The following is a 14311-nucleotide window of genomic DNA, read 5'->3' as shown; positions in this document are numbered from 1 at the left end:
TATTATGAAAAGCTTAATAACATTTTGTACAGACACAATATTTATAGAAATACAAGAATATGAGAGAGGACAACTGTATATTAGAAAGGACAATTGTAAATGACATGTCTACGAGTGTTAATATACACTGCACTAACCACAAATGTTAACATTCACTACACTAACAACCCCTCTCAAACTTAAAAAGAAGATTTTTCAGAAAAAAAGCCACCACATTGAGTTTGGAATGTAGAAGAAAGAATCCGAGTGGAAGATAGAGGTTTTGTGAGAGCATTTGCCCACTGATCAAGAGCAGGAACATGTAAGACTTGCAGCTGCTTCAGTAAAATCTTCTCACAAACAAAAAACACATCTATTTCCATGTGTTTGGTCTTATGTGAAAAATTGGGTTATGGGCAATAGAAACGACACTCTGATTGTCACAGTAAAGTACAGGAGACCTGAAAGGAACTTGGAGTTCAGTTAACAACTTAGAAATCCATGAGAGTTTAGCAGAAGTTTGAGCTAGACTTTGGTATTTAGCTTCAGTACTTGATCTAGCAATAACTTGTTTTCGTGACCACTAGGATATTAAGTTTGGGTCGAGAAAAATATGTAGATCGTCTATCATCAACATCAGATGCCCAATCAGCATCACATAATGCACGCGGAGAGGCAAAACTTGGAAAAGATGCTGGCTGAAAATGCAGACCATAGAACAATGTACCCTTCAAGTAGTGCAAAATGCGTTTGACTACATTTCAATGGGAATCAAGAGGATGTGCCATAAACTGACAGACTTTGTTGACAACAAAGCTAATTTCAAGCCTTTTCAAAGTAGCATACTACAATGCCCTCACCACAGACCTGTATAATGTAGGATCAACAAAGAGATTCACACCATGTTTAGACAATTACAATTAGAGACCATGGGAGAGGAGATAGTGTGTGCTTTGGCCTTATGAGTTTTTTGAAGTAAATCCCGAATGTACTTAGTTTGAGTCATCACAACTGATTGATCAGAAAAATGTTTGATTTCCAGACCAAGAAAATACTCCAATTGACCAAGTTGTTTTAAAGAGAAGGTGGCATTAAGACTGCGTGAACTATGATGAATGAGAGAGTTGTCAGTGATGATGATGACATCAACATAGACGAGAAGATAAAGCACATCAGAAGCTTTGTTATAGATAAACAAAGAGGTGTCACCAGTAATGTTAATAAACTCAAGCTGATGAAGAGTGTGTTGTAAACAATTGAACCATGTTTAGGGGCTTGCTTGAGCCCATAGAGAACTTTATTTAACTTGCAAACCAAAGATTTGTCAGCTACCTCAAAGCCAGGAGGCTTCTACATATAAACAGTTTCTTCCAAAACATCATTCAGAAAGGCATTATTAACATCCAGTTAAAAGAGTTTCCACCCACAAGAGAGAGCAATAGTTAAAATGATGCGAATGGTAACAAATTTGATATCGGGGAAAATGTTTCATGAAAATCAAAACCAGCCACATGATGAAACCCCTTGGCTACTAAACGGGCCTTATACTTATTAATAGAGCCATCAACATTTTCCTTGACCCTAAAAACCCATTTACAACCAACAACTTTGTTGTTAATAGGTAAAGATACCAAGTCCCACGTCTTCTGATTCATTAAGGCATCATATTCATGTTGCATAGCCTCTTGCCAAGCAGGATCTTGAAGGCCCTTTTTAACATAGGTGGGCTCAGAATGATATAATAACAAAGAAGGGTGAATTTTGGGTTTAAAGATACCAGACTTAGAGCGAGTTTGCATGGGGTGAGAATTACGAGTTGGTGCAGGTGAAGGTAAACATTGTAATGGTGGGGAAACAACACTATTAGAAACAGCAGGAGACACTTCTATTGTGGAAGCAGAAGCAGAATTAGATGCTGGAGAATCAGAGGATGATGAAATGGGATGTGAGTGAGGTGAAGAGAGATTAGGATTTAAAGTGAAGTATTGACTAAGATGAGGAATGGGATTAGGTACAGTGGGAAACATACGAGTAAGGAAAATTGGATTCATCAAACACGTCTTTTGAGATGAAGATTCGGCCATTCGAAGATAAACACTTGTAGCCCTTGTACCTGAAATCCAATTTATGACTATGATAGGGTTGTAAAAGAGGAAAACAAGAACACCCAAAAGTCTTGAGAGAAAGATAATCAAGATTTTTGTGAAATAAAACCGAATATGGAATAGCAAAATGAAGAGAAGATGTAGCAAGCCTATTGATTAAATAAACTGCAGTAACAAAATCATAATCTTAGAATTTTAAGGGAAAAGAGGCGTGGTGTAAGATTGTAAGGCCCAACTCAACAATGTACGACGCTTCCTTTCTACTGTGCCATTTTGATGATGAGTGTGAGGGCAAATAAGTCTATGAACAATGCCCTGATCAACTAAAAAATTAGTGAAAGACCGATACTCATCAACCCAATCAGATTGAACACTTTTAATTTTAGTGTTTAACTGCAACTCAACTAGTTTCTTAAAGGTTTGAAAAACGGACAGAGTGTCAGATTTGTTTTTAAGAGGAAAAATCTAGGTGCACCGAGTGAAAGCATCAATAGAAGAAACGTAGTACTTATAGTCAGCATAAGAAGGAATATGAGCACGTCCCCATAAATCGTTGAAAATTCTAAGGGAGAATAGGCAGAACAAGAGTCTGAAGAGGGAAGTCTATGCGACTTTCCAGCACAACAAGAACTACAGAAACTAGAGTTATTCATAGGAGAACCGAAAACAAGAGACGATCAAGTAGTAGTGGAATCAAGATCGTCAAAGAAAAGCGCTCATGATACCATAATAGATTATGAGAGAGAACAGAGAAATTGAAAGTGTTATTGATATTATGAAAAGCTTAATAAAGTTCTGTGCAACACAATATTTATAGAAATATAAGAGTACAAGAGAGATGACAACTATATAACAAAAATGATAGTTGTACCTTACATGTGTCTATGAGTGTTAACATACACTGCACTAACCATGAGTGTTAATATACACTACACTAATAGTGAGAAATCGTGAAACAAATGAAGAACAACAATATTTTAATATGCAGATGAGGAGCCTTGCTTAAAGGCTCAATTTGTTGAAGTCTGAACAAAATAATCTTTTGCCATAAATGAAAAATTGAGAGGGGCAAATGAGAGAATTCACAAGGGTGCAAAGGAACTTGTTGATGACCTTGGACAGATGGGAGCAAATGCAAAAAGAAGGGAGTGGGAGAATCAAAATAACCAACTCATGTTTTAGAGTTTAGGTCATGAGTAGGCCCTAATATGTATCTTTTCTGTTAAAGAGAGAGGATTATGGATGGATTGAACAATTATCTTCTCCTTTGAATATTCTTCAACACTTTTTCTTCTTGGTAGTCTCTTTTGTTTATTTTTTTTTGCTATGGTTTTTGACAAGTAGTTATTTCCTCTATAAGAAACATGTTATTGGTCATGGTACGCAAAGACACCAATACCACCACTTTTCACCACACCATTTTTGTTAGCCCATAACATTTTTTCATCAAGCTTCTCTTGGATCTGATGAGAGACAATACGCAGAGTTTTCTATGAAATCTCTAAGGGCAAATAACATTGAGAATGTATTGTTGTGGCATGAATTGAGTTGTTTATAAAAGGCAGAGAAGGAGGTTAAAGATCGCGAGAGGGGGGCTTATGGTTTTTGGAAATCATGGAAGTATCAAAATGTATACCACGTTGAAGAATTGATAGAGAGAGATGTATCAAATAGTTGTATACCACTTTACTGGGATTTTTGAGAATGATAAGCATCTGGTATTTGTTGCTCATCAGAGAAAGGAGAGAGGTGAAAGGAAGGGGCAGCCATGGAAATGTGCTGAAATTAGTCAAGGGTAAGGGAGGAGTCTTAGACAACTGATAGGTGACAACTGTTAGAATAATTATTAAGTCTATTCGTAGAATCATAAAGACGTTCAATATCATTCACAAAAATGTTCTGAACTTTCTTCCAAAATGAGTTACAGGTTTTAAAGGCTCTTTGTGTTCCCAATAGTTTTGGTTCAATAGACTGCCACGATAGGGCACACAACTGGTAATCAACTTGCTTGAATTGTTCAGCTTTCTCATAAGGCACATCACTTCCATCTTGATCAAGGTGGTCATGATAACCTTGGCCAAGGAACCACATTTCAGTAGATGCAAACCAAAAGAGGTAATTTTTTCCATTTAGTTTCTCGGAAGTAAAAGGACTTCCAGAGAATGAGACAACAACTCTGGTAGACATTTCTTTTGACAAAGAAGAAGAAAACAACTACAGTAGAGAAAACCATAGGATGACCTTCGCTAGGATGACTTTTGGACATCGCGAAATGAAGTTTCAATGGTCAAAACAAAGATAGGGAGCTTCGACGATACCTGTGATGGTGGCGTGATGAAGTTTTGACGAGGAGAAGGCAACATGTGGGTGACACGCACCTAGCTGCAGCGGATAGAAACTTAGCGAATAGTGGTGCGTGGCGATGAACTAGCTTCCCGGATCAGTGGGGTTGACCATCGCTAAGAGAGACAATTCAAATCCCGTGGTTGCTGGAAGAAACTGTGACAGCGGACGGCAGCGATTGCTGACAAAAGGCAAACTTGGTGAGATAATGTGCCGGAGATGACTAAGACCAGCAGAGCAGGATCAACCAGCTCTGATACCAACTTAAGGTTAAAAGAGAGAGAAAATATATTTATTTTGGGGGGCTTGAAAAACCTTCTTATGATCTTCTATTTATAATGAAACAAAACAGATACAATAGGAAGATTAGATGAAAGATCAAAAGACTGCCTTAGACCCCTAGGTACAGAACTAGGTCCAGCTAGAAGAGGTTCCGAACACATTACTCCCTACTTTTAGACTTTAATAATTACTCTAACATCCATAGACTTAATTATTATTCTAACAGCAGCCATTAGAGAAGTGAGTGTGGGAAGGATGGGAAGAGTTGTTGTGAGTATGGTGGAGGGAGGGGATGAAGGAGTATAGAATCTGTGAAAGTAATTCTAAGAGGTTTAGATCTTGAGGCAGAGCATAAGAGTTGAGTTTTTGTTTTGTTTTCAATCTTACCTCTATCACTCTCTTCTTACATTCTTATAATTAGAACATTGCTCTATAATACTGTTTACTTCTACTGGTGTGAATACTAGGATCTATCACTTTCTTTCCTTTTTTTTTTTTGAAAATCTGTAGGTTGAATGTGCATGCCATAAAAGGCCAGTCTTTGGGTGATAACTACAATGTTCTGTGCTTTTTTCTCTCCTTTTCTCCTTTACATTTTGTACCTCAGCTCTGACATTTTTTTCTTTATTTTTTTAAATTTACAGAATATGGGGATGTAACTGACATTTACAACTGGTAGACTCACTCATCTTCCACACTTTAGCACTATTTTTTCTCTTGGACAGTCTGGTTACAATGATCTACCATGTCAATCTATTATTCTTTTTTTTTTCTAAGTAGGATTTTCTATTTTTTACATGCACTGTCACTATGGAGTTGGCATATTGAATTAGTCTTAGCCACACACAGGCAATGTTGTAACTTGTTGGAGTGTTTTTTATACTCTCTTGTTTGCCAATATACATACCATATTTTTAACTGCAGTGATACATTTAACGAGAACTCCCCGCCTACCAATGATCCGGAATATATATCAACTCTTGGAGCTGCAGTATATAAAGGGATTTCCAAAGGTGACAAGGATGCTGTCTGGTTAATGCAAGTATGCTTCATTTGACTCAGGATCATCTGGTTTCCTTTTTAATTCCTTATGTACCTGATAGAAGACTGAAATTTGCTGTTTAGACTCACTTATTAAACAGAAAATTAATCAGAAACTGCCCGAGAGTAGTAACATCTACAAAGTGTAACACTGTTGGAAAAACTTTCATATGCACTTCTCTCCCCACTTCTTTCACACAGGGCATTTTCTATTCAAATTTTACATAGTAACTGCTCCTAAAAACTTAATAACTACCTACCATCTGACCTTATATAAAATAACGGCTCCTAAAATATATAACTGAACTTAATTAAACAAAACAGTCAATTAGTAGACTTGAGAGTTTGAATTTGAAAGCTTAAGAGAAAGTAATCAGTATATACAAATACGATAGGAAGTAACACTTCTATAACACTTTCTCTCATACCGGAGCATATAACTTATAAGTTATATATGTATGAACGAACTGAATGTGGGTTCTTTTGATAGACTTTGGTAGATGTTGGCAATTTGATAATTTGTATTGGTAAATTCAATATTATTTTCCTTGGATAGTAACATCCCAAACAAAAATGGTAGTCTATCTCTGCATGTTTAATTCTCTCGTAACACAGGATTAGAGACAATGTAAAGGGTTGCCTAATCATCCCAATACAACTTATTTGATGAACTTCACAGAGTTTTACCTCTTGAAGATGTTATTAAATCCACGCAAGTTCTAAAGTAAAGGCCATAGTCCTATATTTTCGTTTTGTATTGAATCAAACAACAACATTTTGTTTCTTGCACTTCAAAGAGATGATTTCCACTTATGAATATACAATATATAGTGTTAGGGTGCTTATCTATGGGAGGACCTGGGTAATCAACATCACAATATCTAGAAATTGAGTATTTGGGCTATCCTCATACAACAACCGCCATCTTAGAGCCTAATGTATCAAAGATGTGAATTACAAAATTCCAATGCACAAAGTACTTGAATTTGAATGATAAAAATCAGTGAGTTGTACTCAACTAATGTCTGATTTTATACATATACACATGCATACATACATAGTATATATATATATATATATATATATATATATATATATATATATATATATATATTGTGTGTGTGTACTTTAAATTGAATGAAGATGGTGGAAAAACTCTTCCTTGTTCACTTTATATAAAGCTAAATTTAGAGGGGCCTGTGTGTGAAAGAGAGAAGAGTACATTACAAGGAAAAGGTGTACCCTATAAAACTCGATGCTTGGGCTAGGTTCACACACCCAAAAAAAGCAGCTTTATGTCACTTATACAATACAATACCAGTCATAAATGCTGCTAATCCCATTGATTCCTTGTGTTGTTTAATTCTAATTTTATAGGCATCTCAAATTTAGAAACAACTGCTCTAAAGTGAAAGTGCACGAGTACATCTACGTATGAATTTTTGTGGTTTAAGACATAACAGTATATTTTAATTTGAATAAGACATAATAGTGTACTTTAATTTGAATGAAGAATTGTGGAAACACTCTTTCTTGTACAGTTTATATAAAGCTAAATTTAGAGGGGCCTTAATCTCTAACCCCAAAGTAAACTACCTTGATGCCTCCATTATCTTCAAAAATATCCCTCTCGGTACCCAGTTCCAGAAATGTTATAATTGATATTATTTTTGTTATTTTGTGTAAATTTCTTGTATTTGACAAATATATATGAATTTTCAGGGTTGGCTCTTCTACTCTGACTCATCATTTTGGAAGCCACCTCAAATTAAAGTATGACATCTGAAACAGACAAGATTCCTTCGGTTTTCTTCAGAAAATAGGCCCTACCAGAGAAGCTTAAGCCACTTGTCTTGTATATGAAATTCATCTGTGTAGCGTAATTAGGGTTCATAAATTTTCAGAGAATAGAGAGAAGTTGATTTCATAACAAGTGAACGAATGATTACAAACTTAATATTTGATGTTAGCTTTATACAGCTCAACTAGTCTTTAACTAACCTCTAACTAAATGACAATTGTTAGTTAGATGTAGAACCTAAACTAAAAAATAAAATGGAGCTGAGTAATTACTATGTAAACAAAGGGAAAATACAACACATAGATGCCGAGTAAAACTCTATACTCTAGAGGGGTGAAACTTCCTATGAAATCTGCCTATTGATAAACATACGTAAATGAAGGACTTGTAGGTGCTTTAAAAGCACCTACTGGCTGTTAGAATAAAACAGAGAAAGAGGCATAGGCTGAATTCCTAATGTGTGTAAATTGTTACATCTAAATAAAAAATATATATAAAGAGATGAGCCTAAGCCCGTTACATCTAACACTTGTCCTCAAGTTAATGCATATAAATTGTATATATCAAACTTGTTACAAAAATAATCATTTCGAGGTCCCTATAATGATTTAATAAAAACATCTGCTAGTTGATTATTAGAATTAACAAACTTAGTCTTCATATCTGCAGGTACAATCTTTTTTTTGAATAAAATCACAATCAATCTCAATATATGTGGTCCTTTCATGAAAAAGAAGGCAATGTTCAAATCTATACTCTAATAAGTCTCAAATGGTCAAAATATTACCCTTTCCAGATTGTACTTTTTGCATAATTTCTCAAATAGAGTCAAGCAAAGCCAGAATACAAAGGCAGTATTGGTTAGGAAAAAATCAACATTAGATGTGTAACCTCACTGGGTGAAATTTTCTTATTTGCATTAAATATAAACCCACTGTTGGTAGAATGATTCTCATAAGATTGATACCTTCATCACATATTTATTTCCCTGGAGAAAATTAATATCATTAAAACTCAGTTAATCATCAGTGGGCTTTAACATAATATAGATTAGTAAGATGTGGTTAGATATAGATTAATATGATGAGCTCAGATGAATAAGGTTTCTCTTGTGAGTATTGTGAAATTTCAAAACAGTATGATGATTATTGTCTTCAGCTACTAAAGCATTTTGGCAAAATGACCATCAACTTCTTATTTCAAAGTGGTAGTAGTATTAGGATCCCACAGAACTCAAGTATCATACTCTTTATGTATTATAAATCTTTGCTTGCATCTTCTTTCTGGTTGCACTCTGGAAGGTAATTCTGTTTAATGCCAACCCAGCATCTTCAAATTGATTTTTTTACTGTGATAATATGTGCAGGCCCTTTTACACTCTGTTCCATTTGGAAAGATGGTTGTTCTTGATCTGTTTGCTGATGAAAAACCAATATGGAAATCTTCTTTTCAGTTTTATGGTACTCCTTATATCTGGTAATTACTTTATTGTTACCTCTTGTTACTGCTTTCTTTACAGAAATACAATATTTTAAACGGTTATGCTTTCCCAATCATACTCTGCATCAGGTGTATGCTTCATAATTTTGGTGGCAATATTGAAATGTATGGAACCCTTGATGCAATTTCTTCTGGGCCTGTTGATGCTCGTGTCAGTGCAAACTCAACAATGGTACTGGCAATATTTTCTGTATCACATGAACATATATTGGCATTTATGATATCAACAATAGCTTGAGTTTTTATTAGTTAGAACTTAGGAGCCAAAATGGGACAAGCACGCCAATAAACTCTATCTTTGTTTTAGCATAAAATATTCAGATGTTATCTGAAAAAAGGAACATTGAGTGATTATGTTGATTTATGACTTGTACATTTTGTTTTTAGATTTTTGTTAATTTTTTGGCAGGTAGGTGTTGGTATGTGCATGGAAGGAATAGAGCAGAATCCCATTGTTTATGAGTTGATGTCTGAAATGGCATTTCGTGACAAGAAAGTTAAAGTTCCGGTAATGTTCATATGCTCTCTACTCCAGTTGTTTTGTTTGAATTTGCTTGGGAAATTCTCTCGGCCTCATGAATAGTTATACTTTAACATTGCTTATTAAAATCCCTCAAATATATGGTATTTACAAAGTCATGTCTAGAAAGTATGAGATTCCTATGTTCCTATTTTACAGATTAGGTTCTTCAAGTAGTCATACAAGAGCTAACTGTTTTAGCTGGAGAGTCCATTGCCTTATAACTTTTAAAATCCCATAATTCCAGTGTGGTGGATTTGTCAAGAGGAAAGACAATTCTGTGTTGGAAACGGTTTTTCTCAATTAAGTATAATGTAAATGGATAGCTCAATTGGTAGCCAAAGGTTTTACCTTAACTTATTGAGTTGACTACTTGGAGACTTTTGCACCTAATGCAAATACTATCATGGTTCTCTTATCATTGACAACCAATATTGACTGGTCGGCAACAATTAGGTTTTTAGAATCCTTTCTTAAAAGGCGGGTTGGAGAAAGTAGTACACATTGATGCACAACCAGGCTTCAAATCAGATTTCCAACGGAAAGTTACAAGCTTGAGAAGTCACTATATGAGTTGAAGTACTTGAAGAAGTTTAGAGAAAATGAAATAGTGAAAAACTATCACTGTTACTGTTTTACCATTGTTTATATAAGAAAAAAAAAGGCAGAATACAAAGAGTCATCAGTCCTAACCCTAACCCTAAAGAAGGGATCCCATACATGATAATAAAAGAACATTACATTTCAACACTCCCCCTCAAGCTGGAGCATATAGATCATATGCTCCAAGCTTGGAACATATAAATTGAATTCTAGGCCCTCTTAAAGATTTAGTTAGAATGTCTGCAAGTTGTTCATTAGAGCCGACAAACTCAGTAACAAGATCCTTGGATAGTAATTTCTCTCTAACAAAATGACAATCAATTTCTATATGCTTTGTTCTCTCATGAAACACCGGATTGGAGGCAATGTGAAGGGCTGCTTGATTGTCACAACATAACTTCATCTGCTCATTTTCACAAAATTTCAACTCTTGAAGGAGTTGTTTAATCCACACTAGTTCACATGTAGCTAGAGCCATAGATCGATATTCCGCCTCTGCACTAGATCGAGCAACAACACTTTGTTTCTTACTTTTCCAAGAAACAAGGTTCCCTCCAAGGAATACACAATACCCTGTGGTAGATCTTCTATCAATTGGACAACCAGCCCAATCTGCATCACAATATGCTACAACTTGAGTACTTTCCTTGTTCTCATACAACAATCCTTGTCCTAGGTTCCCTTTCACATATCTGAGAATGCGAATCACAGCATTCCAATGATCAATGTGGGGATTTTGCATAAATTGACTTACAACTCCCACTGGATAAGAAAGATCAGGTCTTGTTATAGTAAGGTAGATGAGTTTTCCAACCAACCTTCTATATCTCTCTGGATCTGAGAAAAGTTCACCTTGATCTCTTGTTAACTTCTGATTTGAGTCCATAGGGCTATCAATGGGCTTGCAATTTGTCAGGCCTGTTTCCTCCAAAATATCAAGAGCATATTTTCTCTGTGCAATGATGACACCTTCTTTTGGTTGTGCCACTTCAATGCCAAGGAAATATTTAAGACGACCCAGGTCTTTGGTCTGAAAGTGGCTAAACAAATGGTTCTTCAATTGAGCAATTCTAGTGATATCATTTCCTGTGATAACAATATCATCAACATAAACCATAAGATAAACACATTTGTCAGGAGAAGTATGACCATAAAATACTGAATGATCCGCTTCACAACGTTTCAATCCAAAATTCTGCACAACACGACTAAATTTACCAAACCAAGCTCGAGGAGATTGCTTCAAGCCATAGAGAGAACGATGTAACTTACAAACTAACCCAGACTCTCCCTGAGCAACAAACCTAGGAGGTTGCTCCATGTATATCTCCTCTTCTAGATCACCATGAAGAAAGGCATTTTTAATGTCCAACTGATACAAAGGCCATTGGCGAATGGCAGCCATAGCAAGGAAAAGACGAACAGAACTGGTTTTAGCCACAGGAGAAAAAGTATCACAGTAGTCAAGGCCATAAACCTGAGTATACCCCTTAGCTACGAGACGGGCTTTGAGTCGATCTACAGCACCATTAGGACCAACCTTAATAGCATAGACCCATCTACAGCCCACAGGCTTCTTACCAGGAGGAAGAGAGACAAGTTCCCAAGTCCCACTGTGTTCAAGTGCCTGCATTTCATCAATCATGGCTTGTCGCCATCCAGGATGACCAAGTGCCTCATCAACATTCTTAGGAACCTTAATAGTAGACAAGGAGGAAACAAAAGAGAAATATGGAGGAGACAAACGATGATAACTCAAAAAATTATAAATAGGATGTGGATTACGAGTAGAGCGAATACCTTTTCGAAGGGCAATAGGCCAAGGATGATCGGAGTCAAGAGAAGACGAAGAGGATGAAGGATCCATGATTCGAGAATCTGGTGGAGAAGGATTTGAGTCTAAGGGGTCTTCAGGCAAGGAAGGAGTCCTTGGAGTGCCACGCTGATATGTGAGAAGAGGTGGTTGAACAATGTCATTGTCATTCTGAGTGGGAGGTTGAGTTTCAGGAATGACCAAGGGATCACAGGATGGTAAAGGAAGGACCTGTTGAACAGATGAACTCTCCTCCATGGAGGACAAGAAAAAAGGTGTGTCCTCAAAGAATGTAACATCAGCAAACATATAATACCTTTTGGTTGAGGGAGAATAACATTTATACCCTTTCTGAAGGCGAGAATATCCCAAAAAGACACACTTAATAGCCTTTGCAGAAAGTTTATCAAGACCTGGAGAGACATTATGAACAAAACAAGTACATCCAAACACACGTGGAGAGACACGATACAAAGGATCATTTGGAAAAATTATCGAGTGAGGAACTTTATTTTCAATAGAAGAAGAAGGCATCCTATTGATTAGAAAACAAGCAGTGAGGACTGCATCTCCCCAATGATGAACAGGAACATTAGTATTCAACATTAGAGAGCGTGCAGTTTCGATAAGGTGTCTATTCTTTCTTTCGGCTATGCCATTTTGTTGTGGAGTGTGAGGACATGTGGACTGATGTAAATTTCCATGGGAAGATAAAAATGAGGAAAACGCAGCAGAAAAATATTCCTTAGCATTATCACTTCTGAGAATTTTAATTGTCTTCCCAAATTGGTTCTTAATTTCATTAAAGAAGGACACAAATATGGATAAAAGTTCAGATCTTTCTTTCATTAGATAAACCCAAGTACAACGAGAGAATTCATCAATGAACGTTACAAAATAGTTAAAACCAAAAGAAGTGACACGACTTGGTCCCCAAACATCAATTGAACTTTCATCTTTGACCAAGGTAGATACACGAAGAAGTCTAGTAACTAAGTTGTCCATTGAAGGAATTTGATCACCAGCTAAAACTTGATCACGCACATGATCAAAACTCGAGTGCAGGCTCCTCAAAATTAAGACCATGTAAAACTTATCAAGTTTTTTATTGATATCGTCTAATGAATCAGCCACAAAAAAACTCTTCAATTCTTCTACCGCAGCCCTAGCCTTTCCTATATGAGAAACCATATCATGATTGATTTGCTTGAGTGAGGCTACTCTTTGAGTTGCATCAAAGAGGCGCTGAATGTCGTTAGCAAAAATGTCTTGTGCCCTTTTCCAAAAAGAGAAGCATGTCTTGTAAGGTCTCAAAATGTCTAAGACCCCTTGCTCAACCGATTGCCATAAAATAGCACACAACTGAAAATCCAATTTCTGCCACTTAGGTTTCTCTTCCTCTGAAATAGTAGAGACCTCTTTTTCAAGATGATCATGATAGCCTTGACCAAGAAACCACAACTCCACCGAAGCTGACCAAGAGGAGTAATTTTTCCAGTTCAGTTTTGCAGAAGTAATAATAGGAGTAGCTGACAGAGAGGGAGCCATTCCAGCAGCCGTAGAAGCCATTAAAAAAAAACTTAACTTTTGAGAAGAAACCCTAGGTACAAGCTATGGCCACCAAAACAGAGAAACAAGAGCACAAATAGATCCAGGAGGCTCCGGCGAGTCGAACGACAGTGGCGCGGTGCGATTCCGGCACCGGGAAGGCGGCGCGTGGTGAACACGCGCTTGAAGGCCGTCGGAGAGTGGCGGCGTGTGGCGGAGCGTGCGGAGGATTCCGGGGACGTGACTTGCGGGGATGGGTTGCGCTTCTCGAGGCGCACCTAACCCTGACTTCGCCGGAGTAGACATGCCGGCGGCGACGGCGGACGGCACGGCAGACGGTGGCGGAAGACGGCGGACAAGCGGCGGACGGCGACAGTCACTGTGACAAACAGTGAAGAGGAACCAGAAAAGATGTTCTGGCTCTTGATACCAACTTGAAGAAGTTTAGAGAAAATGAAACAGTGAAAAATTATCACTGTTACTGTTTTACCATTGTTTATATAAGAAAAAAAGAGGCAGAATACAAAGAGTCATCAGTCCTAACCCTAACCCTAAAGAAGGGATCCCATACATGATAATAAAAGAACATTACATTTCAACAGAAGTAATCACCTAGAGCTTGGTTTAAGAGATTTAAATAAAAAACAGGCATATGTGTAATTTCAAAGGTAGGTTCGGTGTGCAAATCATATATATCCATGGCATAGTGCTCAGGAGGGATAACTTGCCTGGAGAAATAAATCAAAGGAGTGCTGAATTTGAAAATAAGGATCTTG

The 14311-nt window shown here is 36.8% G+C and overlaps 1 protein-coding gene across 3 annotated transcripts in view; it reads left to right on the top strand.

Annotated features, from left to right (window-relative positions):
* Positions 1-14311, top strand: part of CYL1 (alpha-N-acetylglucosaminidase family / NAGLU family) — a 31997-nt gene that overhangs the window by 7795 nt on the left and 9891 nt on the right. For all 3 annotated transcript variants that reach the window (XR_003606040.2, XM_028081380.2, XM_085666047.1), the window contains 6 exons: positions 5354-5384; positions 5634-5751; positions 7473-7523; positions 8918-9027; positions 9121-9223; positions 9461-9559. Coding sequence is in view for 2 of the 3 variants with exons in the window: in XM_028081380.2 (XP_027937181.2) it covers positions 5354-5384; positions 5634-5751; positions 7473-7523; positions 8918-9027; positions 9121-9223; positions 9461-9559 (512 nt within the window). In the remaining variant the exon portion in view is untranslated. The remainder of the gene's footprint in view (positions 1-5353; positions 5385-5633; positions 5752-7472; positions 7524-8917; positions 9028-9120; positions 9224-9460; positions 9560-14311) is intronic.

Source organism: Vigna unguiculata, chromosome 1 (assembly GCF_037176805.1).
Source record: "Vigna unguiculata cultivar grain cowpea cultivar isolate G323 ecotype 2 chromosome 1, ASM3717680v1, whole genome shotgun sequence".
In the NCBI taxonomy this organism is placed as follows: Eukaryota; Viridiplantae; Streptophyta; class Magnoliopsida; order Fabales; family Fabaceae; genus Vigna; species Vigna unguiculata.
The sequence above is the reverse complement of the archived record's forward strand: the minus strand, read 5'-3'. Positions and strand labels throughout refer to the sequence as shown.